A 25,662-nucleotide genomic window follows, 5' to 3' on the forward strand; every position below is an offset into this window, starting at 1 on the left:
AATTGTATTATCAATCAACTTAAGGTGTATTCATGCCGATCTGTGTATAAATACACTTGGAGATCACCACGATAATCAGCTTTACTATCCTCATCGACACAGCCTCATCTCCTCTTGTATCTCTCTGTTCATCATGACTAGCATCCGCCGCCTCGCTCTGGCTCTTGGAGCTCTGCTCCCCGCAGTCCTCGCTGCTCCTGCCGATATCCTCTCCAAGCGACAGGCTGTTCCCGACAAGTACATCATCACCCTCAAGCCCGACGCCTCTGACTCCTCTGTTGCGGCTCACTTGAACTGGGTTGGTGATGTCCACCGCCGCAGCCTCAACAAGCGTGACACTTCCGGTGTTGAGAAGACTTTCAACATCAGCAGCTGGAGCGCTTACTCTGGTGAGTTCGACAAGTCCACCATTGCTGAGATCAAGAAGAGCCCTGAGGTTCGTTTAAACATCTAGTCTTAGTCATTCGATCGCTTACATGCTATAGGTTGCCTTCGTTGAGCCTGACTACACTATGTACCTCAGCTACGAGGAGTCGGAGCCCGAGCTTGCTGACCGTGCTCTGACCACCCAGTCTGGTGCCCCATGGGGTCTCGGTACGATCTCTCACCGAACCTCCGGCTCTACCAGCTACATCTACGACACCACTGCCGGCCAAGGTTCTTACGCCTACGTCGTTGACAGCGGTGTCCAGGTCAGCCACACCAACTTCGGTGGCCGTGCTTCTCTTGGTTACAACGCTGTTGGTGGTGCTCACGAGGATACCCTCGGTCACGGTACTCACGTTGCCGGTACCATCGCTGGTACTACCTACGGTGTCGCCAAGCGGGTAAGTCAAATATTCTACAACCGTGCTATCCAGAGACTAACCAGCTTTCTAGGCCAACATCATTTCTGTCAAGGTCTTCGCTGGCCGTGAGGGATCTACCTCCACCATTCTTGCTGGTTTCAACTGGGCTGTCAACGACATCACCTCCAAGAGCCGTGCTGGTCGCTCTGTTATCAACCTGTCTCTTGGCGGTCCCGCTTCTCAGACCTGGACCTCTGCCATCAACGCTGCCTACAACTCTGGCGTTCTCTCTGTTGTTGCTGCCGGTAACGGTGATGACGCCGGCCGACCTCTTCCCGTCTCTGGCCAGTCTCCTGCCAACGCTCCCAACGCTCTGACCGTTGCTGCCATCGACTCCAGCTGGCGCCCTGCTTCTTTCACCAACTACGGTGCTGGTGTCGACGTCTTCGGCCCTGGTGTCAACATCCTCTCCACCTGGATCGGCTCCAACTCTGCTACCAACACCATCAGCGGTACCTCCATGGCCTGCCCTCACGTTGCCGGTCTTGCTCTGTACCTCCAGGTCCTTGAGGGTCTCTCCACCCCCGCCTCCGTTACCAACCGTATTAAGTCTCTCGCCACTACTGGCAGAATCACTGGTACTCTCAGCGGCTCTCCCAACCGCGTTGCTTACAATGGTAACGGTGCTTAAATGTGATGAGATTATCCTAGAGGATATGGATAGAATATATCAATATTGTAAAATCAATACTACCGATATTTTAAGGTTACCTCTGAATAGACCCACTTGAATATGTATTTAGTTTGGCCCAGGTTTATCATCATAAGCTTAGGTAAAATCATGACTAGTATGAACTAAAATGTATAACTTATCATCATAACTTTAGGTAAGTTTGTAATAATATACTCTAATATAAACAACTCTACACTTACTAGGGGATATGTATTTCACGTCAGCATATATTGGAAAAGCATAGAAATCTTTATCATTGACAGAGAAATTGAGAGAAGAAAGAAAGTTGTCAATTTGTGAGTTGAAGCTCGTACTACTGATACATATGGGGGATTTAGGAAATAGGCTTTAGCGACCACCCAGAGCAGGGAGGCCAGGGGCACCGACAGGAGGGCAGGTGTGAAGAGTATAACACTCTTCGGTCTTGCCAATGACACATCGCTTACCATCGAAGATAGTGCCCTCGCCACACTCAGGTACCTTGGTGGAAATGCAAAGACCACCACTGGGAGTAAGACCTCGAGGGCAACGGGGAGGTTCGACAGAGACACACTTGCCACCCTTTCTGGTAGTGCCAGTAGGGCACTGAGGAGGAGTGACTGAGACACAGATATCATCTCTGAGCTCAGTTCCAGTAGGGCAACGGGGCTTGAGAGATGAGTCGCAAGTCTCAGTCTCAGAGTTGTACTTCATACCGGGAGCACAGCCAGGGTTCTTCTCAGAAGTACACTTGCTTCCGTTCCAGCTGGTACCAGGTTCACAGCGGGGGGGCTCCTTGGATACACAGCTGGTGCCGTCGAAAACAAGACCAGGTCGGCACTGAGGGTCAGAGTGATCGACGCAAGCACCGCCATCGAAAGACTTGCCAGGGTCGCAGATAGGTCGCTCCTTTGAAACACAGTTGGTGCCATCGAATTGCATGTTGTTGGGACAGGCTGGGACATCTTTCTCGGAGACACAGGTGGCACCGTTGAAGATGTAGCCAGGCCTGCAAATAGGACGATCGTTTGAGATGCAGTTAACCCCATTGAAAGAGCTTCCGGTCGGGCATTCTGGGGTAACGGAAGAAGTACAGTCGTCATCATGGTGGTTGGTGCCACGCTCACAGACAGGAAGATCGGGGTACTTGCAGTATCGGCCAACAACAGTGGATCCACGGGGACACTGAGGACGCTCCTCTGAGATACAGTAATCGCCGGTCAGAGTGTGGCCAGGCTCGCAGACGGGAGGGGTGCTAGAGATACACTTCTTGCCGCTAAGAACGCTTCCGGGAGGGCAAGCTGCGCGATCTTCGAGGACACAGTTCTCTCCGTTGAAAACTGCACCAGGGCGGCAATGAGGGCTTTCAGAGATGATACACCGTCCATTGGTGTACTGTCCAGCACGGCATTGAGGAACAGACTGAACGATGCAGGTCTTTCCGTTCCAATTTCCGCCGGTAGGGCAGCTGGGCTCTTCAGTGGGGCTAACCCAGCAGCGGCCCTTGTCATAGTGAGTGCCAGGAGGGCAGTCATCCTCATGGTCAACAGACTTGAAGCAGGTGTCTCCGTTGAAGTCAAAGTTTTTGTAGCAGCAGGCCGACTTTCCACTGGTCTTGTCGGAGACGATATAGGTTCCGCTAGGGCAGGAAGCCTTGCTTTCAGAGACGCAGACTCTTCCTTCGAGGTTGAATCCAGGAGGGCAAGAGGGCTTGTCTTCACAGACCTTGCCATTGAAGAAGCCCGGCTCACAAGATGGGGGCTTCTCGGAGACACAGGCAGTGCCATCAAAGCTGGATCCGGGAGGACATCTTGGCTTTGACTCATGGGTGCATACCCCCTTGTTGATGACATAGCCGGGAGGGCAAGATGGAGGGGCTTCGCCAATACAATTGCCGTCGGCGAGTTTACTGCCAGGAGGGCAAGCCGGCGGCTTTGAATCAACACAGCTACCATCCTCGTACTTGAAAGGGGCAGGGCATTGAGGCTTGCTGCTTGAAGTACAAAGACGGTTCTTGAGAGTGAATCCTGGAGGGCATCCAGCTTCAGAAAGGGAGACACAGTTCCCGTCCTGATATTTGAACCCAGGGTTGCAACGTGGTTCGGCCTCAGACTCGCAGGACTCGCCGTTGAACCGGCTACCAGGAGGACAGCTAGGTGCAGTACCGATACAGTTGCGACCATTGTAGGTCAGACCATCAGGGCACTTAGGTGGCTTCTCGCTGATGCAAGTATTTCCCTCAAGACGAGTACCCTCAGGGCAGACAGATGAGTGAGGGAAAACACAGCCAGTACCATCGTTGACAGTTCCAATGGGACAGCAACGGCTGTTACCAGAAGCATCTTGGACAGGCACAATCTGGCTCAGGTCGATGGACCGAGCTGGACGAGTGCTTGGGATGTCAAGCTGCGGAGGTGGACTGGAGCCATTGCTGAGAACGGAAGGCAGTCCAGCTTGCTGAACCATGAGACGAGCATCGAACGGAACGTCCTTTGCTGCGCTGCTCAGCGCAAAGCTGGAGAGTGCGATGATGGTCTTCCAGGATTCATGCATCGTTGGGAAAGGGAAGAGAAAGTGAAGGAGGATGGGGAGATGAGGAGTGATTACGAACTTGTGGTGCGAATGAAGTCCTCTTTTATCTACAGAATTTCCTGTCTGATTAGTTGCTGTCAGTGTTTACTTAGATTTCTCATCCACATCTCGTACTTTCGTTGACGGCATGATACCTTGGCATTCGTATGTCCCGACCCAGCAGCGCCACGGCTGGAAATCTTTGGCGTTTGTGAACGGCCGCCAATTCTCGGATGTCGCTATTCCGGCCAAAATTCGTTGTTTTAACTTGCTATTGGAGTTTGGTTCAGATGGGGACTTTCGTCTCACTTGTGCCGGTTGGGTGGCTGGTATGATCTACAACTGTCCCTTCTGAGCAGAGATTGTCTCTCAATTGCATTCTTAGGATGCGGGGATGAAACTATCGTAAACTTGAGTCTTGATGTCAATGGACCTTCCTGCCATTGCAAACCTTAGTCCCGCTAGAATCGCACTCTCAGCTAGATCTCATCATAGGGATACTACTTAGGGGATAGCGAAAAGCTTGGGGGTGTATTCGCAAGTAATTAAATACTCCGATAAGTTTAGCTCATTTTGGGAGAATGTTCAGTAGACTGTTAGCTTATGCTCGCCCCCTTGTCCAATAAATAGTCTCAGCCATTCTAATACCCTAAGAGTTGCATTGATGCCTGCCTTCTCGTCGATAGTCTACTGGTTGCGTTTCTTCCACTAGCTCACGGAATGTCGAGACCTTTTCTTTCGAAACAGATGTTCTGACGCCACTAACGCTGTTCTGATATGAGGGAGAATCATGATATGATACCAATCTTAGGACTTGACCATGACGCCGGGGAGTCGGAGCGTGCGCACGAGCTCATGGGCCACCATCACAAACAATGTCTGGCCTTTGGCTGCCAAAAAGCTTACCTCTCATCCCTTCCGACATCAGAATTTCTCCTTTAAGAAGCTTTACCGCCTCCGCCCACTATTTGGACTTGCTTTTGGGTAATGATAGTCGTATTGCTTGAACATGTGTCAGATGTGAGGCCTTCAGCTGAGTGTCTTGAACGATTTCTTGCCGTCCTGGATGAACTTTTGTCTCACTGTTGTTACCGCGACACACAGATATAGATTTTAGGCCTCCCTTTAGTATGTATCAAGGTTTAGATTTGCAGACGATCAGCACCCAGCTCGGAACGGGCCATCGGGCCTGCCGACGGAAAGGATTTTACCTGAGACAGGCCATACCTAACTTGTAGAAGAGGCCGTTTTGCCAAAGTTAATCTATGAGGTGTCCGTAAATCATATGTCCCTTTGATCCAATAGTATTTCTTGTGTTGTTTCCTAATTCTCTCTTGTGCAGCTGCCATCTAGCTTAGCCAGCCTGCTTCTGGTCATGTCCGTCCTTGCATGATAGCGATCTCAGCTGAGATGCTTGTCCAGGGATCTTCTTAGACAACGCAGAGCTTGAATTTATTCGGATTGGTCAACTTGCGAGACCATCTGCATTCAAATCTGTCCAAATGAGAGGGCTGAGATTGACTCTGGTGATTTCGTCACCATCACCAACCTTCGTGTGCAGCTACATGAGGAATGTGCCCGCATCTCGCTATGCTTTTGCGACGGACCGGCATGTGACGCAGATCAATGGAACTATCAGACAAATTGAGCGTCCCGTGTTTTTACTATCTCACTTGGGATAGGATTTTCAGTTCAGTCTCAAACTGACGTCGGTATTTACCAGGCAAGTGCCGACGGCACCCTTCTGACAGGCTACTTGTCTCATGCTGCTTGGAATCGGCTCATTTCATCAAGGTTTCTGGGGACGTTCAGCCAGCCATCTTCAGTGCGGAGATTCCTTGTTGGTAAACATTGAGACAAAGCTGGTGCTCAAGCATTTGAGACAACGGTCAGCGCTAGGAAATGATGATGAAATGTCTTAGAAGAGGAAATTGAGAAGGCCTCAGCTGAGAATACGTCTTGCCATATCGATGGTGGTCAATTATGATACTCGATGATGAGCGAAGTCTCTGTATTTTATCGGAGAGTAAGTGTCACCGTTCGATCGAGAGTACATATAAAGCATGACATGGAGAACGCTTAAGAGGATTTCCTCATCCAAGTCTCAACCTTCATCTCAGTAGCAATCTCCAGAAATCGCAAACATCTTTTTACTTCAATCAACTCTCAACGCCCATCATGGTCTACTACGCTTTTCTCAAATGGGTACGTCTCCAAATTTCAGCAGCCATTGGGGGACCAGCATTCTGACCTTTCCTTAGCAAACTTCTGAGCCCAATTATCGATACCTTCTTGCAGCTCCTGATGCTGAGACCATCGATGAGTGGTGGCGCGAGGCTTCTAACAAGGATCCAGAGCATGTCAAGCGTCTCGGCCCTGATTTCTTCTCTTGGGGCAGCGGCGCTCAGGCGTGGGATCTGGCTCCTTCATTCATTAACAAGATCATATACACTTTGCTGAATGATCGAGATGGTCGTATCATTTCGAACTTCAATCAACCTGCAAGAGTCAGCGTCGTCAGTGGTGATTCGTAAGTTTCCTTCAAGGCATTCTTCTGAAATTTTGTGTCTAATATACTGTAGCTACTACATTCGGTCCAAGTCTAGCCCAGAGCTATACTGGCTTGAAAAGGGTGGTTTGATCTATGCGACTAAGCAGGGCCGCACTCGCTTCACCATCCGGCTGGACGGAGAGCGTGATAGTGACAGAAACAGGACTGTCATCATCGGCAAGGACTACATCTCCGTTGGTGCAGTTGGAGGCACTACTCAAAAGTATGTCAGCGTCAATGACAATGGCGAGGTCGTCCTGAGTGGACATGGTTGCCGCATGTACTACAACGATTTGAAGAACATGTTTCTTGCACAGGGAGAGATTGATAACCTTGGAAATGCCTCTCTCATGAAGACGGATGGCTTCGGCGAAGAGTGGGAGCTCGTCAAATAGAAATAAGCTAGAAACTGAGAGCTAGTTCTCTTCCAACAGCGCAACCAGCGCCGGAGAAACAATCAACATTTCATTTGTAGCTTTGCCCCTGGCGTTGCCGATTCCAACCTGAATGGCCATGCTGGTATGGTCTGCTTATCTATAAGACCTGTAACATGGTTGGCAAGCAATTGCAGTGATTCGCTGTCATCTCTGGATGCGAATGTGAGCGCTAATGCGGTTACTGTACAGTAACATGCATCCGATCAGTTTCATTGGTTGAGAAGCCGCAAAGTTCCATTGATCGACGTGGTTACTGTACAGTACCAGCAGCTTACGACATCATGAAGACTGGATCAAAGTCGTCAATATATAGGCCTATGACTGAGAATTGGCATTCAATAAATAGCTCAACTCTGTTCTTTCATCGTAGTCACCATTACTTGTCCGGTTCCAGCTTGTCTGTCATCCATTGTTCTGTACCGATCGCATCACTGTACTACCCCTCATTGCTTGGTTAAAATGTCCGTCGCCCGATCTGAGCTCAAGTTCCGCGCTCCTCCGTCAATGCGATTGAGTGACGGCTCAACTAACTCTAAAACATTTCGCCCAGAACATAATCACGCCATCACCACATCTCTGGACCGAGCACGAGATCGGTTCGCGGTCACAGGCAATGCCATTGTGACTGGGGGTGCTGGGGATATTGGATCTGTTGCCTGTCGAGCTCTGCTTGAACATGGACTCCAGGGACTAGCTATCTTTGACCTGCATCCTGATGCTGGGCAAATGATAGTCACCAGTCTTCAGAGCGACTTCCCTGAAGCAAAGATCACGTTTACCAAAGTTGATGTGACAGATTCCAAGTCCGTCACAGCCGCCGTTGCGAACGCAGAGCAAGTCATCGGTCCTATCAACATCTGCCTTTGCTTTGCTGGCATCGCCTTTGCTGCACAAGCTTTGGACATTACTCCACAACAATTCAAGACCATGTTTGATATCAACACCACGGGTGCATTCCTGGTAGCTCAAGCTGTTGCGAAGTCTATCGCAAGCAGAGAAACAGGTGGCTCCATCATTCTAATGGCGAGCATATCAGCCCACATAGTAAACTTTCCCCAGCCTCAAGTTCACTATAACGCGGCGAAGGCCGCCATCATCTCTATGAAAAGCTCACTTGCCGCAGAGTGGGCGGTACATGGTATTCGTGTCAATAGTATCAGTCCTGGATACATGGATACTATTCTGAATGAGGGGGACGGTTTGGCAGAGCATAGAGCTATCTGGGCAAAGAGAACCCCATATGGCCGTATGGGGAAACCGGAGGAACTCACGGGTGCTGTTGTCTTGCTCGCCAGCAAAGCAGGTAGTTACATCACGGGCGCAGATATCCTTGTAGATGGTGGGATTAGCGTTTTTTAGAAGTGCATGAGAAAGAATGAGTAGTACACTCTAGTCCCAAATTCAAATACATTTTTACTTCGTATGAATGATAAAGAGGACAAGGCTAAAGCGAGCCTTCTTATATTACTGGTCATCCACTGATAATCGATCTTATGACGATCAGTTCAAACTTCCATCGCATACGTCTCGTGCGAAGTATTCCGTAGTATCTTGCACGGGGGTGATAAGTGCACTTGTGACGTAATTTTCAGTTTTATCTGAATTAGAGATAACAAAAAGAAACACCCGCGGCACTATGCCATGGCTGTACATTCGCCACGCGCATGGGGAAACTGGACATTTTGCGGTACTTAGAATTTCTGAGTTACTGTACAGTATCTCTCGCCTATGTCATAACTATTGGATGGTTGATATCTATGAGGGTGTAAGGAACTGTACAGTCCATGCATTAGCGTCTCGTCCATTACTCACGACGACTCTTCCACTCTCCAGTTAGCAGCGACCATCGATTATCTTTCAGAGGTTTCATTCAGCTATAAATGAGGCTATTTTCTTTTGTGATTCTTGTTCGAAAGATTCTTCAAATCACTTTTTATCTTGCAACCTCTGTGCTCTCCAAACGGCGGCCTTTCACCATGAGTAAAGTCACCTGGCTTGACAAGCTCCAGCAGCAAGGTATGATAGCACTTCCTTTTCTCGTTATCCATTTTAAATATTGAGTCGTTTAATAGTCAAGATTGACATCGACTGTATGGATCCAGAAGAGGCGAAGAGATTTCTGCCTTTCAAGCCATATGATCAAACGAGCAATCAGCGCTTGGTCTATGAGCAAATAATCTCTCCCGAGAACCGCGAATTATTCTTGAAAACTGTTGAAGAAGGCAAAGACGAAGGATGGGAGGTAATTCTTGATCGCATGGTAAGTCACTTTGTCTATCTTGATAGTAGCCACTCATTCACATCATCTGCAGAGTGCCCTGCTGTGCGCCAAAAACATGGAGAACATCCAGGGGCGGGTGTTGCTTCAGACTTCAGCTTTCTACGCATACGACACTGAAAAGGTTATATCCCAGGCCCGATCATATGCACGCGAGTTTGAGAAGCTCGGTATCTCGAAGGATCGAATTTGTATCAAGATTCCGTGCACAGGTCCTGCTCTCAACGCCAGCCCGGTTCTACTCAGAGAAGGGATCCGCACGCTGGGAACTTCTCTATTTTCTGTTACTCAAGCCATTGCTGCCAGCCAGGCAGAGACGTTGTCTATTAGCCCCTACTACAACTGTGAGACCCTGTCTCGTTTATGTGGCTCTTTCGATGTGCTCACATCCTCATAGTTCCTTGGTATCATACCGACCGAGAGCAGTGGCCCAATACTAAAGACCCGGCTCTCGATCATCCTATGTCACCCAGGATCGTACAAATCCAGCAGATCTACAAGCGCCTTCGAGAAGAGACTGGTAAGACGCAACCACTACTCAAACCAGCAAGGTAGGTACCAGAATTCTGGAGGGTGAGAAACATTGGCACTGACTTTGCTTCCCAGCTTCATATCCGCTCGTGAGGCAATGGCCATGGCCGAGCTCGGCTGTGATCATGCCACTATTCCCGAGGATATACTCCTCCAACTCTCGCTACTGGATGCTGAAGCAAACGCGCCACCTGGTGGTGATTCTTACATGAAGAACGGTACTCCCTCGCAACGAATTGCCCATCTGGCACAGGTTGATCCCCTTATCGGACCCGACTGGCCTGGACTTCCAGCACTTGATATCAATTATCTGGCAGACAATGGGGCCGCATTGACCCAAGCCATCGTTGCTGACCCTGTCACCCAGAGAGGGCTTGACGAAGCTATTGAGGCATTCAAGGCAAACGAGCTGCAGATTCGAGATGCGATCGAAGAAGCTTTAAAGCAGTTCTGAGGATCGTGATTTCCTTTTTCGCCATTCTGGCCGATAGTAAACTCTCGTTAAATACAACTCTGTAACTCATTATCCCCTGTACCATTCTGAACAAAAGATGAAATCTCGCTTCCACTAAGACCACCAGCCCAAGCCGAACCCTCATCGACAACTCCCTGTGTCCAAAAACTTGCCATCAAAGGATCATCCAAATAAGAATGGCTGGGGCCCAAAAGATCTGGGAAGGGAAAACTAGGCTCGGCCGCTGTATTTAGGCACAAGTTGAAGTTCACTTGCGGTTCCTGGTACGCTGAGATAGGTACAGATCCGGGAGTAGTTTCTAGGCTGCTTTGGATGGTGTCTGGTGTAATATTGACATCTGTTTGCAGGACAGGGGGTGCATAAGAATTATCGGATGAGAAGCCCGCTTCACGTGTGGTCTCATGCTGGACTTGCGAGTATTCTTCTGCCCAGTTATCTCCAAAACCGGCAGGAAAGGTCCCAAAGACGTGATTCTTTGTTTCAGCTAGTTGGGTCATGGCTTGGGTCATGGGCTTGACCTGAACTTGAGGCATAGATGGTCCTTCAATCTGAGCACGCAGAGCATTCACCTCAGCGATAAGCTGATGGTTCTGGTCAACAACTTCTTGCATGTCACTAGCTGCCGCTATGCAAAGTTCGCGCTGCTGTCTCACATGCTCTATGCTCTTGTTTACGATGAGAACCTTTGTAAGTCGTCGAGTATTGGTAAGGTTGGGCAGCAGGCGCGCCAGTTCCTATGCAAGCGCCACAACAAGGTTACTAGATGCTATCTTGAGATTTTTATCACAGTTGGCCTCACCATAAAATCTTCTTTTAGTTCACCGCGGCGTTGTTTCTCAATAGCCAAGTTCCTAGCCGTGACGTCGGGCGGCAAAGGCCGAGGTCGATTCTTCCGCTTGGGTCGTGAGGTCTTCGTAATTCCAGCATTAGACATCGTACGACTTATTTGCAAAGTATTTGGTAATGAGTAAAGATTGCAAACGCGCCGTGGTTTCGAAGTAATTGTGAGCGAAATTGCGAGGGATCTGTCTGACATTACATCACCAACTACGCTATTGACGTGGTGGGAAGGTCGATCTGATCGGCCCGTATCAGCACCGAATGTGACATTTAATTGGCCGAGATAGTTGCTGAGGGTGCGTTTACTGTGCAGTAAACATGTGGCGCAGGAGATCTATGATTATCATGAGGCTGGGTTACAAGATGAAGAGCATAACTTTATGCGTGCTGTCATAAACTGTTTACGAATTTATGGATGTCGTAGTGTTGATATTCATTCTACTGATATGAAGACAACACAGCTTTCCCATCAATCAATCATCATCAAGTCCAGCAAGAAAATCAGCCGATGGTACAAAGAATGTCGATCCTGTAACAGCCTTCGAATAGTTGAGAATCCGATCATGCATCCCAGGCGGAACACCGACAAACATGCGCTCGAGCATCTTCTCAATGACCCAGAGTTTCTTTGAGTACCCGATAAAATATGTGCCAAACTCACCCTGGGCCGGAGATCCAAAGGGCATATTATCACGTAGAATATCATGCTCACTTCCTCCCTCGTCTTCAATCGTAGCGAGACTCTTATGGGACTGCTGTTGCCCTTCATCCGCATCGTCAAGCTCAATGTTATCCAGCTTCGTGCGTCCAATGATGGCTTCCTGCTGTTCTGTCTTGAGAGTCTTCCATGCTTTGAGATCGTGAAGATACTTCTGCACCACGACATAACTTCCTCCTACAGCAGCAGAGTCGTCTTGCGCAGTGACAAGTACCGAGTCCTTGACATCGGGGCCGACTGGATTGGCAGTTCCGTCGACAAATCCAAGGACGTCGCGCGTATCGAAATACCTAAAACCAACTGTCTCATCTTCGAGCTTGACAGCATCACCCAGTCTATCCATGAGTTGTCTCTCAAATTCGAATGCCATATCTCGCCTCTCGGATCGAATATGAAAGAAGATATCACCTGGCGTTGACACAGCAGTATGTTTTGACCCCTTGAACTCTTTGAAAGGATGTAGCTCGTTAGGCCGAGGGAGTTTGGTCAATCGGTCCCATGCCGAGCTTCCAATGCCAACAGTACATGAGAGGTTTGCGGTTTGATGGCGAATTGATATGTTCTTGGTAATGTCTGCAATGCTAGACAATGTTGATCGGATTGTCTTATCGGCATCCGGGTTGTCTGTTGCCGAGAGAACGAGGAATGTCGCGGACTGCGACAAGGGAGATTCCACCGCCTGAGGGTTCATTTTGAAACCGGATGGAACGGAACCTGACAAGAAGCGTCTTGGCTTACAAAAGGAGGAATTTGTAACTTTTAGCCAGTGGATTGATGTAATACGTGAGACAGAAGGACCCAATGGCGCCTGATACGTGATGAGAACCCGACAGGACAGCATATCTTGGGAGTCTCGAATAACGCCTACGATAAATTGCTCACGGTTGTCAGCGCCAAATGCGACTGGCTGGCTCGTATGACCTCTAAGTGCATATTCAAGGATCACTACCCGAGTTTCGCTGACACGAGCTTTGTAAGTCTTCAGTAAATGCAAGATAAGGGCAACCTTATTGGAGGTATCGGCGTAATCATGACGCAGAGGGCTTACTTATACTGATTGCGGAATGAGTAATTGGCCAATGATGAGGTTCGCAAAATAATCAACACCGATGGGTTTGTTCTCACAATTGTGCTTATCGATAAGGCACTTGTTGGTAGCCTAACAGATAAGAGTCTTCATACACTTTGATAAAGCCAAATCAGTTAGTGTAATATCGCAGCCGCTTTCGCTGCATCCTGAGCCAGCAATATTTGAAATCATCCGCAGCTACCATACCGTGAAGGGGAGGATAATTTTATACTTGCCAGTTCGTGGGTTAATGCGTGTGAACTTGGCAGGCAGCGTTCTGCGTGCAAACTTGTTGGACTAGACTCCGGAGTTGCTCACAACCACCTAATCTTGTAGTCTTAAGGTTTAGAAATGGTTACATAGACTATTAATAAGATCACGTAGCTTTCAAAGATGAATTGTTCAACTCAATCGTTACAAGTCTTGAAAATCATTTAATATTCGTATTGCATTGCAACTCTGACAATGAACGCTGGCTGGAGAATAAGTCATTCACCTACCCTGAATACCTCTCTTAACTGCCACCCAGCATTGGACCAGAGTGAATGTCCTCTGATGCCTATAAGCATATGACATCTGGCTGAAACTTTGAGACAAACTATTATGTTCCTTTGTTTCTCGTTAACAACTGAACTGTTTCGCACGCGATTACCCTTGCCATTCATCGCGGAACTTCACATGTCGCATGAACAACTCTTCAGACCGTAGACCTAGCATAACAACCATACGAGGATATTCACGGCGAAACTTCCCCATGAGAGTTGTTTACCCTGTAAGTGTCGTATGTGTTGAATAAATGCCGTGCTACAAGGATCTGGCAAGGTGAGGCGTCGGCAGAAATTAATCAATCTGACAAAGCAATAGTCGCAAGCCATGGCCTCGTTAGGAAGGCACATGATGTGGCGGTTTCAGAGGAATACGGGAAGTTTAAGATTGCTGGTTCGTGCACAGAAAAGCCCAGACTCGTCCATTATTTCTGTCATTAGTGCATACGGACAGCGCTTTGGCAGCTTTTAGCTTTGTGTAGATCCTCTTTCGTGTGACCCAAGGATACGATACAATGTCTGAAAATATCTTCAAAGAACCGTCTCTTGAATGAGTCGCTGCTTGTTTCATCAAAGTCGGTCTGCTTACGCGTAGCCCACTTGGCATTCCCCGCTCGCCAAGTTCTTGCACAGCACAGCACAGTGCAGTATGCAGGATGGAAACAGAGCCACCCGATCAGAGGCCAGAGGGATAAACAATCATGTCTTGTGGAGGAATCAGTGGATGAGGAGCTGAAACTTCATTGTTACAGTGAAATTTGACAAGCCACGATCCCAGTTCTCCGGTTCCAAGGCTCGGAAATGATCAAATATCAATGCGAGACGAATCGTAGTCATCAAGAATCCTATCGGAAATAAGCCTTTGCAGGGCCCCTGTGCCTGCAGGGCAGAATTTCTGATTCAACATCAACACGGACCGGCTAACGTTAGTATGCCATGAAATGCACGTCCATCCAAAGCGGATCATTTGGGCAAATGCAACCCCAAGTGCCAGTGCCAGCTTCCGATCATCAGGAACATTCTTTAGCATCGGCAGACGAGAGATTTCTTTCGCCGATCACTGCAGTCACTCACTCACTTTCTGTGAGACCTGCGCGAAAAATGTCGGGGAGGGAAGCATGGGACACACGAGGCGTGCGTTTCTATGATCGACCGCCTGGCGTACGGTGAGAAACAAAGGGCGCTTGCAGATGATTGGGCTCTCGTCAGGGAGAAGCGCTGTGGCGTTGTTTCGATGACGGTCTGCACCCGCGAGGTCCGACAAAGAAGACTCAAAACACCGATGGCTGTTTCAACAAAGATGCCCAACAGCTAAAGGGATCCATTGTATGAGGAGTTTATTGTTCTCGTTGAAACCCCTTTTTGCGTTTTGCTGGTCTTGGGCCACGTTCGATGACATTCTAGTGAGCGGACAGTGGCATGTATTGCAAGTTTGGCGGAGTGCCAGCCATCGTGGACCAATGATATAGTGCATCCGTCCCTTGCAGTAGCTGCAGTTAGCCTGTTACAGAGGCAACGGAACAAACGAGTCAAGAAAATGCTAGCAAACTTTTTTCCTTAACAAAACACGACCGGTCGTGTCGGCCCCTTTCTCACTTGCATATGGAAGGAAGGAGAATAATAACGTAAGGGAATGAGTGAGTGAGGAGAATTGTTGGGCATTGGCAGGGTATCTTGCATCACTGCCAATTTTCAAGGCTGATTTCGATCAATCTTGAAAGCATCCTAGCCCTGGTCGGCAGATCCCTGTACTCGGGGATCACATTACGAACTTGTAACTTTATTTTATATTGGGAGGCGTCGCCCGTGATTACAGAAAACCCGGGGGGGATGAGGATAGCCCATGTCTGTGCGACAAGACTGGACGACACCAATGCTCACCTGTCTCAGATGCGCTTTGTGTACCTTGACGCTCATCATCATCACAGAGAATGCACTAAAGCGCTGCACGTACCGTTCGTATTCCCCCATCCCCCGTGGTGAAGGGCGAATGGTACCTTTTGCCGCCCTCGTTTAGTGGCGTCAAAATACCGCGCCGGCATGTTCGGTCCCTGGTCCAAGAACAACAAGCCCCGGCATGTCATCTCGTCTCTTTGCTGGCTGATTGCCGCGTCAAGGCGAAACACGCAGGCAAGATCTGGGTAAGGATTTGATATTGCAGGACTGATATGAGGGGTTTCAGTGTGGCATCCCTCCCCACACTCAACCCGAGCTTCCCATCCGGAGACTCGGGTGTCAGCTGCGAGACCTCGTATTGATTGGTTCGGCAAGCTTAGGCCATCAACGGTTTTCTTTTACCCCTGGTCTAGACTAGCTAGTCTAGTCTCTTTACCCCTGGATCGAGCAGCCCATCGGAGCATCATCCCTTTGAAACACAGAACTCCGCTCTTTCAATCAATTCGACGTTGTCTGTTGTCCAGGGCCCAGGCTTACGCCTCGAATTTCGTTTTTCACATGGCACCACACCAACTGTCGGGATCATTGACATGTCTCATCCAATAGGATCATTACACTGGTTGACTGCCGCACAACTATATTATAACCTTGATTCCCGTCCCCCCATCTTCTGTTTCTTTTCCTCTCCAGACTCAATCAGTCTTGTCACTCATTCCTTAACAGGCAAACCACTCATTCATCCTTGAAGGATTATTCTACATTCATTCACTCCTTAACACGTTCTTTTTAAAGCAACTCGAAATTTTTACAGCCCAGTCCCGGTGACGTTAACCAACAACAACAAAACTCTCAATCAAGATGCATTTCTCAAGCTTCATCGTTTCCATGATGGCCGCTGGCGCCATGGCCGCTCCCCACGGCAGCTGGGGCAACTCCAACAAGCACTACAAGGTCGTTACCGAGTATGAGTACGTCACTCACTACGTGACCGCTGGAGGCAACGCTCCCCAGGCCACCTACGTTCCCGAGCAGCCCGCCGCCGCCCCTGTCCAGGAGCAGCAGCCCGCCCCCGTCGTCGTCAAGAAGCCCAAGAAGAACCCTGCTCCCCAGCCCACCTACGTCGCTGCCCCCGAGCCCGAGAAGGAGGAGCCCGCCACCACTCAGGAGGAGGCCCCCGCTGCCACTCAGCCCAGCTCCGACTCTGGCTCCGGATCTTCCAACCTCGACGCTGATCAACAGAAGGCTCTCGACCTCCACAACGAGGCCCGCAAGGCTGTCGGTAACGAGCCTCTCTCTTGGGACGACTCTCTTGCCTCCGGTGCCCAAGAGTGGGCCGACCACCTTGCTCAGCTTGGCAGCCTTGAGCACTCTCAGGGTGAGGATGGCGAGAACCTTTACATGGGCAGCGGCTCCAACCCCTACTCCGCTGCTGTTGAGGCTTTCCTGAGCGAGAAGAGCCAGTACAACGGCGAGGCCATCTCCGGCTCCAACTACATGTCCTTCGGTCACTACACCCAGTGCGTCTGGAAGACCACCACCAAGGTCGGTATGGCCGTCGCCAAGGACAGCTCCGGTGCCTCTTGGGTTGTCGCCCGCTACCAGAAGCCCGGTAACATGTAAGTTCCCATAACTCTACTATTAAATGAAGCAGTCGCTAATTATAATGTAGGATCGGTGACAAGCCTTACTAAATGTCAACGCCGACATGGACGGATGCTTAGGTTCGGGATAGCTGGCAGTGATCTTTTGATGTATCTTTTTCACTTCAAGTTATGAGAGCGACTCACCAGGGCTATGAACTCACATTTCACTTCTTGAATAAACCATTCGCGTTTTCTTATGCGGATTATTTGGTTTACTGACAATATGTATATACTTGTCTCACGCAATTACGACCTTTGCATTCACGTTCATGATAAACTTTGTCTCTGCCGATGCTTCTTGGTGATGTGTTCAGTGAATGAATGAATATTAATGTTCCACGAAATGAGCACGAGGATATTTGCTGTAACTGTGATGTAAAATTGTGCAAAGTGAATCGCACAAGTCTTTGCTTATGCAACGCTGCAACATGAGCCTTAACACCCAGGTACAAGTGCGATGTGGGATCCTTAATCTTTATTTCATAATTTTCTTACAGCAAAGGAGGCTCACAGATATCATCTCAAAGACTCAAACCAATACTCGTGCTTCCAGTCCGTAATACTCATTAATCATGTCTGTTTATCTCAAAATTCAGCGATGCTTGGTTCCCAGTACCGTCTTCAAAAGCGTCCGCATGGAAGGTTCGTCTCAGTCTGTTCAACGCCAGCTTGGTCAACAGAGCAAGAAAAGCAGATGTTCCATAAGACTCCGACATGATATCGCATGATTTCAGACACGAAATGATACTAATTTGTGTTTCCGTTCTAATTTCTCCATGTTCTGCGACTGCAGTTCGTCATCTGAGGCAAGCGCGAATTTCAAACGACGACATAGCATCTCCCATCTTGATGGTTCACTAAACACACGGCACAGACTCACTGGCCGATGCCTTCGTATGAAGGATCGATTTGCGCTACCCTGTGACAGTTACTTCTTAGACAACCTTGTCACCATCAATCAGTCTTTGGATACGTTGGCGGATAACATCAAACAGTGTCACAGCGAGATGGAACGAATCGTCATCAAATCATGGCATAATCATTAAAACTTTTTGGGCATCTGCCCTTGATGTCTATCTGAGGTGTGCCTTCTAGGACGGTATACAAACCCGCGTCTAACCCTAGCTCACCATCCCAAAGTCATTCATTAACCGATCATCATCATCGCTTCGCTGTAATTTTCCCTGCCCAGAACAAGTCGATAGGTAACGCCGCCGATATCCCTTAGTTGACATACTTGGGGATGGTCTCCATCACACCATCCTTGGTGATGAGCTCCATAGCCTTGGTCACCTCGTCCAGGAAGCGCTGGTCGCCTCGCAAATCGTCACCGAACAGCTCTCGGACGCTGAGAATAGAGCGGGGATCCTTGCCGCCCTCCTTGGCCAGAGCTTGAAGCTTCTCGCGCATGGGATCGTCAACCTCGAAGGTGTTGCCCTTGTCATCAACTCCTTTGATGTAGATGAACCAGGCACCTGCGACGAAACATAAGCGGCGGAAGGGACCAGTAACCCAGATGTTCTCGGCGATGGAGGGCATGATGAACTGGGGGATCTTGCCGGAGGCGTTGAGAGCGACACGGGGAATCTGATCCATGATGGTGGGGTTGGAGAATCGCTCCATAAGGGTGTTGCAGTACTGGTCGATGTCGACGCCGGGGATCTCGGGGAGAAGAGGCTTGACCTCCTCCTGCATCATCTGCCAGACAAACTTGCGGTAGATGGGGTGCTCCATGACCTCGTGGACGTACTTGAAGCCAGCAAGCTGTCCGGGGTAAGCCATGGCGGAGTGACTGGCGTTGAGGAGACGGAGCTTGTGCTTCTCGAACTGCTCGACGTCGTGCACGTCGTGAACAACCTGGACACCGACCTTCTCGAAAGGAGGGCGGCCATCGGCGAACTTGTCCTCAACAACCCACTGCATGAAAGGCTCGGTGACAACGGGCCAAGCATCCTCAATGCCGAAGTTCTCAGCGAGTGACTTGATGTCGTTCTCAGAGGTGCTGGGGGTAATGCGGTCAACCATGGCGTTGGGGAAAGCTCCCTCCTCGTCGATCCATTTGGCAAGCTCAGGGTTGCGGAGCTTGGCGAAAGATGTGAGCATGTTGCGGGTGATGGTTCCGTTCTTCTGCATGTTGTCACATGACAGAACGGTGAAGGGCTTGCGGCCCTCAGCGTGACGTCTGGCCAGAGCGGCGTAGAGGAAGCCGAAAGTGCTAATGGGGGCGTTCTCGTTCTCGGGCTTGAGATCGTGCTGAATGTCGGGGTGCTCGTCCTTCAATTGATGGGTGTTCTCGTTGTAGTAGTAGCCACTCTCAGTAATAGTGAGAGAAACAATGTGTGTGTCGGGATGAGCCATCTTTGCAATGACAGCCTCACGATCATCAGGTGCGAAAATGAAGGAGTTGATGCTGCCGACGACGTCGGCGAAGCTGCCCTTTGCGGAGCGCTCAATGACTGTGTACAGATGGTCTTGGGAGTTGAGGACATCGCGCATGGCGGCATCGTTGGGTCGCAGGCCGATACCGCAGATGGCCCAATCGCGCTCACCATGCTTCTCGAGCAGATTGTCGACGTAGACGGCCAAATGCGCTCTGTGGAAACCACCAACTCCGACGTGGACAATGCCCTCCTTGAGAGACTTGCGGTCGTAGGAGGGGACCTTGACCTTTTGGTCTCCCTGCTGTGACGCAATAGCGGAGAGGTTGCTGCTGTTGAGCTTTAGACGTTGTGTCATTTTGGCGGTTGTGATTGTGTGTGAAGGAGGAATGAGAAGGAGGAAGATGCGAATGAAGAGGGTATCAAGGGTTTGAGAGGAGGTGTTGGTATGAAGAGGTGAGGGTGAATGTGAAGAGGAGAGAAGGAAGATGAAGTTTTGTTGTTATGAGGAATGAGGTCACCGCTCAAATGCAGATGCTGACCGCCGGGTTTTGTGGTTTCTTCGATAGAAAGATAAGGAGAGGCCGGAATAAATTCGGGCAGCGAAAATTCGAACGTTCCCCCGTGTTCGGTGGACTCTTTGCTCAATTGATTTTGTCGTTTTTTTTCTGCTTTCAGGTGGCTAAAAACTTAGTGGAGAGGGAGCCGTGGATCCGCGGTGAGACCGGCTTTGTTTTGTTGGTGAGGTCAAGGGCCCCAAGGTTATGGGGCCTGTGACGTTAAAGAGCCCCATAGTTTAGCTTTTATCAGCTTATCACATCAACGCTTGATTCAATCCCAAATCTTGCTGCCTGTCATGTCCTGTCCCTCCAATTCTTTAGTGGCGAATGATGAAAGAGATTTTCACCATGTTTTCTTTGTTTCAAATTCTGCCCTGATATTGCAACCTCACTGTGCAGCACTGCGCTGACACTGCAGACGCCACAGAATCTGATCAGCAGTACACGCCGTCATCGGCAGAAAAACTTGCATCATTGCTGCTTATCAAGACCTCTTATCAGGGAGTGATAGCTAAAGCTACAGTGGATACCTCTCAAACAAGCCCAGGGCTCAGGCCACCTACACCTTGAAGGTCAAGCCAAGCATCGTGGGGTTGAGTTAAGTTCCTTGGGGTAGAGTAAAAAGTCAACATGTCCAGGTGACTATTTCACCCATGTCGGTATCAGCCTCATGGTCGCGGCTCTCAACGCGATAGGTCCCATGACCTGCACTTCCCCCAATTCCGTCCCTTTCATGCATGTCGTTGAGCTGAAGAAGCAGGGGTAAGCTGAGGTCCCTGAACCTCAATGAGCGGTCAACTCAGGTACCGTGCCTGTAGGCAGCAGCATAACCAATGCTAGCGCGCGGGATGAAAAGAGCCTCTAGAGAACAGACTTTGTCTCCCCACGGAATGGACACGATAAAAAACACTATATTTGGGGTAATAAACACTAATGGAATTGACAGCCAATAGATTTTAGTGCAATTGGTCGCTGCTAACTCCGAACTTCGGATCAGGGTTTTATGCAGTCCGCGCGTCCTCACCTGTGTGCCGAGGTGAGCTGAGGTGAGGTGAGAGGTCAGATCATAACTGAACAGCTCACCGTAGTGACAACGCGCTTCACCACCCAAAGGCAAACTTAGAACTTGCGGTGTCAAGACATGATTTTTGCAACCTCGGTACTTCGGGCGCTTCACAACATCCCGCGTTGACTACATCACACGCCAATCTCTTACAGTCAGATCATACCACTGCCGCGAAAATGTGACGGACAGGATGCCAGTATCATGAGAGAAGGGTGTGCCGCAAAATGATAATTTCTCACTCCGCGTCGGCCTAGATAATGGACAACGTGTTTTTCTTCTCTGAAGCCTTCATTAATGGTTGTCCGATTCTCATTTAGCCTGAGGCCTGCCAGAGCTCCATGGATGATTTGAACAGAATCCATGCAAGACACTCGAAGAAGACAGTAGTGAAGAGCTGTCAATCAGTCTTCAATGTCACAAGCTATGGAGACAATTGTCGGTCATGAGATTAGGCTTTAGGTATGTTGCTAGCGACTCTTTCAAGCACCTCTGGATGTAACATAGTCGAAATTTGGCCTAAGATACAAAGGTTTGCCTTCACGGTTCAAGAATCTATGTGATAAAGTCCGTCTAATCTCCTCGGCGCATCTCGGTTGTTGACCATCACAGAATTGGTGACTATCGACTTGCCTCGTGGAATTATGACCTATGGTCGTTTTTGCAACTTTTGAAAATCAGAGACCTCGACTATCTGACAGTAGAGGGTAGCTTTGTCTCCATTCGGGGTCAAATAAAACGTGATGCTGGCTTCGTGCAACTGAGTGTGTATGAAACGTTATTGATGAGCTCTTAGTAGACCCTCTTCCCCAGACTTTCCATCTTCAATCGTTGCAGAAGAAATCTGACTATGAATTCGTAGTCAGCATAGCCAGGGTCCTTACAAGCACCTTTCAAATCGCTGCATGTCTTAACTCACAGACTTGCCTGCAGGGTCAACCGCTGGATGTGGACTCACCAATGCCTGATTACTTCGTAGAAGTCAGTTAACTTACGGCTGAACTGCGACGGTCCGGCGGGCCAACCCGAATTGTATCCCATTCCGCCACTTCTAAGTGGCCGACGGAGAAATGCATGTCTTTGATCGTCCTCCCGCGCAAATCCCGTGTCTCCAGATCTGACATCCGATTCGCCCCATCTGACTCGGCAATCTCAATCTAGTCAACCATGCATTGATCTACGACGGGGCTGAAATCCTCGAACTCTATGGATTCAGTCCTGGGATATCTATTGGGCAATGGACTGATGACTTGGAGCCAAGACCCAAAGCAGCAAGAATATCCTAACTAGTATGTGGCATATGCATGTGAGATTGGGCTTGAAAATTTCACTCGAGCCGTACTCGGGGAGGCAGAATTTACTCATGACCTCAATCCCAAGTAATAGAAAGATTTGGGTAAGTTAGTATAAGATTAAGAGGCTTTTTACTGAGTCTATTTTGGCATCCCTTCTCAAGATCCAACGTTTTCTTGCCCCGGGGCCCCTTCCTATACCCTCGCTCGTCTTCCACACAAAAGGCTCCTTGCATGCATCTCAGACTCAGTGGTGGCACAAGAAAGCATGTACGATTCATCTTCCTCCAATCGTCTCGCTGCTTTGTCTCAATCTGTATGCGCCAAGAGATCAACAAGAGCTGAACTTGATGCCGCTCTCAGCTATCAAAGCGGGGAGATCGTGAATTAGCTGAGACTTACCCAATAAACTCTATGCTTTGGAAATCCACCGGGGAGCAGGCTCCAAGCTCTCACGATTACTAGGTTGTTGCCATGGAAAGGCCAACAGAGATTTGCAAGCTTATGCCTCGTTGAAATCAGGTGCAGATGGAAGTTCTCATGTTAAGCTCAGAGTAAGGGTGAAGTAAAGGAGATCTTTGACTCATAGTGATATGTCAAGGAGAAAACAAAGGGCAGCAATGGGAGGGCAAACCGGGTATAAGTATCTGGACTTTCCAACATTGGACAGTCCATTCTTAGCATCAGCTCACAGTCTTTCCAACCATTGAGTCTAGTTATCCCTTAGAATTCCTCAATTACCAATCCTTACACTTGCTTATACTCACCAACCACCAATATGAAAGCCTCCGTCATCTACGGCCTGGCCGCACTTTTCGGTGCTTCCCGCGTCATCGCTGACTGTGTTGAGGGTCATTGCGAGACAATTACCCCAGACTATATTGTGGAGCATAAGTGCAACATGTATCGCACGGGCACCACCCACGAGAAGGTCGCTTCCGCCAAGGACTGCGCTGCCCTTTGCCAGGCTGCTGGCGTCGGGGTCTGCCCATACCACCCTCCCCCCAAGAAATGCATTGTCTCCAAGCCCGATGGAGAAGATCGCACCAGAGCAGACGTCATGTACATTACCAAGGTTGAGATCGACGACCCCTTCGTTGAGCCTGATCTTTTTGCCGAGACTGATGCAGAGGCCAAAGAAGCTTGCCTTGCGCGCGAGGCTGCGCTCGAGTCTGAGCTGTGCTCAGTGCGGTATCTTGGGAAAGAACGATCTGGGCCACTTCTCTCGGCGCCTGAAGACCGATTTGGCCGCTTGCAAGGCCGGATGCGCTGCTGTCGGAGACGGTACGACATGCCGCTCCTACGCCCACGATGGCGGAAGCCCTGGAACCTGCCTTCTGTACTACAAGCACATTAGGGAGTTGCAACCTACTGGTAACTTCAAGGTTGAAGGCGCATGGCGCTCGTGGGATAAGGAGTGTTAAGAAGGCATTCATCTCCGACATCACTCCACCGTACAAACACGGCATCAGGGTCAAGTGTTAGAAAGTGTTGTCCCAGGGCTCCATGCTTCGTCACAGCTTGGGCGAATTCGAAATTCCAAAAGTTGTGCTATCTTTTGTGGTGATCTTACCATAAGCAAACAATTTAAGTCCACCTTTCTAGACGAAAACAAGAGCTACTGAATGCGAACTGAACCATTTTAAATCAACGCCATGTCTCATTATCCATTAACAATATAAAGTCTTCCAGTGCCCTGTATGTTATTTCATTTCGAATCACATGTATTTAACTCATTCTTACCATGACCCTTCAGAACCTTCTCTACTCCTACTGCTACCACCCTTCTTGTCTTCATGAATAACTTCAACCACATTCGAAACAATAATTCCTTTCGATGCGCTATAATCGGTCAGGTCATCCATGCGGTGGGCTTCTGCCTTGACGATCCGTTCCTCGCTATTATTGAATGACATATTCGCAGATATGGGATTTGCGGTCGGAGGTCCTCGTCGGCTCGGGTCGTTACTTTTGCCGCTTCGCCCTCCTCCGCCTATAGTCTGAAACCCGGAAGGATATTGATAGGATGTCTTGTGAGAGGAGCGTAACACGCTTCCGAAGATTGGCGTGAGCCAGACTCTGAAGAGCGGAAAGAGGATCGGTAGATTGGTTGTCATCACGGCGACAAAGGCTTCGCGAGTGCCCCAGGCTCCAGCAAGCTCGGCTCCATTAACGGGATCCTACATGCAGAAGTTAGGCCACAGTGTCGGAGAAATAAGCTCTACCAGAGGACGTACCACGAGGACGAAAACACTCTTTAAGGTTGCGCAGACAAGTACAAAGATACCGGCCCCAAGCACGATCGTAGAAGCGATCTTCTTAATCATTTTCAAGCTCGATCCCCAAAGCATAGGAAGAGGAATTGCGATAAGATAGATATCAGTTGAGATGTTGGCTGCAAATGAGACCCAGACGATGGGTTTCGAGATAGCAGCTTGACAGGAGTCTAGGGCGAAGTGTCAGTACAACGTCTGTGCAGCTGAGACTGTGATACTCACTGCCAGGATCCGGGTTAATCTGCCAGTACTTGTGAAAAGGCTGACAACCAGCAAAAATAGCTATCATGGTGGCGATGAAAGTGCCGATGACTAGACCAAACCCAACGTATATCCGGATGCGATATGGACGACCAAGTCCAGTCTAGTAAATGTCAGGTGCGTTTTTTGTGACTACTTTGGAATTTATACCGTCAAGCGAGTGTAGAAGTATAGCATGGATAGCTTTAGTGACCAGATCAGAGCGGAATATATGGTCCAGCCGGCAACCTGGATTTTGGAGCCAATTATTCTGACAACTTCAGTGAGCAAAGAGCTGGGAGATCAAGAATGATAAAAAACCACGAACCTGAAATCATATTCTGGGTCGCTTGGTGACAACGCAGCTCGTTGAGCATCTGTTATTCCATTGTTTGCGAGACCATGGGCAAGGATCCCGATGTTGTATGCAAGAGTTGTCTGGATGGTGTAAAAGGCCTGATGAAGTCAATATCAAACCAGTGTCCACAGAGCTTGATGGGAACCCACAATCGATATGGCCATGAGATAGTCTTCAGCCTGAAGACTTCTCAAACCATCCACTCTCATACGAGCATAAAATCTGAGGATCGTCGAAGCGACGCCGACCGCATACAGCGTCCAACCTTCAACGACAGGGTCCGACATCTTCAGAACCAACAAAGGTATCAGAAGCAAAAGGAAGGAAGGGAGAAAGAACAAAGATCAGCGGCCCATGGGCCCGGGTCCTGGACACTTCGCCCCATAAGTAAGCAGGTAGGGGCCTGAATACGCAGAGCATTTTTCGTTTCCACTGAATCAC

General features: G+C 49.2%; 11 protein-coding genes across 11 annotated transcripts; 6 read left to right on the plus strand and 5 right to left on the minus strand.

Annotated features, from left to right (window-relative positions):
- The first annotated feature begins 48 nt into the window (after nt 1-48).
- Nucleotides 49-1,515, plus strand: FOBCDRAFT_323606 (peptidase S8/S53 domain-containing protein). Its single transcript, XM_031191327.3, has 3 exons — nt 49-436; nt 486-827; nt 880-1,515. The coding sequence occupies exons 1-3, from the start codon at nt 134-136 to the stop codon at nt 1,477-1,479; spliced, it is 1,245 nt and encodes a 414-aa protein (XP_031032558.2). The 5' UTR covers nt 49-133; the 3' UTR covers nt 1,480-1,515.
- Nucleotides 1,516-1,869: 354 nt separating this feature from the next.
- Nucleotides 1,870-4,053, minus strand: FOBCDRAFT_244306 (uncharacterized protein; the record flags this gene model as incomplete). The annotated part of the gene is made up of 1 exon (XM_031191328.2): nt 1,870-4,053. One exon carries the CDS (start codon nt 4,051-4,053, stop codon nt 1,870-1,872), a length of 2,184 nt encoding a protein of 727 aa, XP_031032559.2.
- A 2,196-nt stretch (nt 4,054-6,249) lies between these two features.
- FOBCDRAFT_280255 (uncharacterized protein) lies at nt 6,250-7,017 on the plus strand (the record flags this gene model as incomplete). The annotated part of the gene is made up of 3 exons (XM_031191329.2): nt 6,250-6,276; nt 6,333-6,601; nt 6,654-7,017. 3 exons carry the CDS (start codon nt 6,250-6,252, stop codon nt 7,015-7,017), a joined length of 660 nt encoding a protein of 219 aa, XP_031032560.2.
- Nucleotides 7,018-7,518: 501 nt separating this feature from the next.
- FOBCDRAFT_253494 (uncharacterized protein) lies at nt 7,519-8,418 on the plus strand (the record flags this gene model as incomplete). The annotated part of the gene is made up of 1 exon (XM_031191330.2): nt 7,519-8,418. One exon carries the CDS (start codon nt 7,519-7,521, stop codon nt 8,416-8,418), a length of 900 nt encoding a protein of 299 aa, XP_031032561.2.
- A 617-nt stretch (nt 8,419-9,035) lies between these two features.
- Nucleotides 9,036-10,322, plus strand: FOBCDRAFT_280257 (uncharacterized protein; the record flags this gene model as incomplete). The annotated part of the gene is made up of 5 exons (XM_031191331.2): nt 9,036-9,075; nt 9,132-9,319; nt 9,372-9,681; nt 9,735-9,888; nt 9,944-10,322. 5 exons carry the CDS (start codon nt 9,036-9,038, stop codon nt 10,320-10,322), a joined length of 1,071 nt encoding a protein of 356 aa, XP_031032562.2.
- A 19-nt stretch (nt 10,323-10,341) lies between these two features.
- On the minus strand, nt 10,342-11,364 carry FOBCDRAFT_323608 (uncharacterized protein). The gene is made up of 2 exons (XM_031191332.3): nt 11,143-11,364; nt 10,342-11,077 (listed from the first exon to the last, which is right to left on the minus strand). The coding sequence occupies exons 1-2, from the start codon at nt 11,275-11,277 to the stop codon at nt 10,370-10,372; spliced, it is 843 nt and encodes a 280-aa protein (XP_031032563.3). The 5' UTR covers nt 11,278-11,364; the 3' UTR covers nt 10,342-10,369.
- Nucleotides 11,365-11,639: 275 nt separating this feature from the next.
- FOBCDRAFT_285384 (uncharacterized protein) lies at nt 11,640-12,592 on the minus strand (the record flags this gene model as incomplete). The annotated part of the gene is made up of 1 exon (XM_059611672.1): nt 11,640-12,592. One exon carries the CDS (start codon nt 12,590-12,592, stop codon nt 11,657-11,659), a length of 936 nt encoding a protein of 311 aa, XP_059467943.1. The 3' UTR covers nt 11,640-11,656.
- Nucleotides 12,593-16,071: 3,479 nt separating this feature from the next.
- Nucleotides 16,072-17,330, plus strand: FOBCDRAFT_264768 (CAP domain-containing protein). The gene is made up of 2 exons (XM_031191334.3): nt 16,072-17,027; nt 17,081-17,330. Exons 1-2 carry the CDS (start codon nt 16,270-16,272, stop codon nt 17,100-17,102), a joined length of 780 nt encoding a protein of 259 aa, XP_031032565.1. The 5' UTR covers nt 16,072-16,269; the 3' UTR covers nt 17,103-17,330.
- Nucleotides 17,331-18,074: 744 nt separating this feature from the next.
- Nucleotides 18,075-20,268, minus strand: FOBCDRAFT_232505 (uncharacterized protein). The gene has a single exon (XM_031191335.3). It carries the CDS (start codon nt 19,788-19,790, stop codon nt 18,279-18,281), a length of 1,512 nt encoding a protein of 503 aa, XP_031032566.1. The 5' UTR covers nt 19,791-20,268; the 3' UTR covers nt 18,075-18,278.
- A 2,857-nt stretch (nt 20,269-23,125) lies between these two features.
- Nucleotides 23,126-23,771, plus strand: FOBCDRAFT_280262 (uncharacterized protein; the record flags this gene model as incomplete). The annotated part of the gene is made up of 2 exons (XM_054707138.1): nt 23,126-23,533; nt 23,586-23,771. The coding sequence occupies 2 exons, from the start codon at nt 23,126-23,128 to the stop codon at nt 23,769-23,771; spliced, it is 594 nt and encodes a 197-aa protein (XP_054563113.1).
- A 315-nt stretch (nt 23,772-24,086) lies between these two features.
- On the minus strand, nt 24,087-25,508 carry FOBCDRAFT_264770 (uncharacterized protein; the record flags this gene model as incomplete). Its single annotated transcript, XM_031191337.2, has 6 exons — nt 24,087-24,527; nt 24,585-24,793; nt 24,846-24,987; nt 25,035-25,134; nt 25,192-25,319; nt 25,371-25,508. 6 exons carry the CDS (start codon nt 25,506-25,508, stop codon nt 24,087-24,089), a joined length of 1,158 nt encoding a protein of 385 aa, XP_031032568.1.
- Between the last annotated feature and the right edge of the window lie 154 nt (nt 25,509-25,662).

Source organism: Fusarium oxysporum, chromosome X (genome assembly GCF_013085055.1).
Source record: "Fusarium oxysporum Fo47 chromosome X, complete sequence".
In the NCBI taxonomy this organism is placed as follows: Eukaryota; Fungi; Ascomycota; class Sordariomycetes; order Hypocreales; family Nectriaceae; genus Fusarium; species Fusarium oxysporum.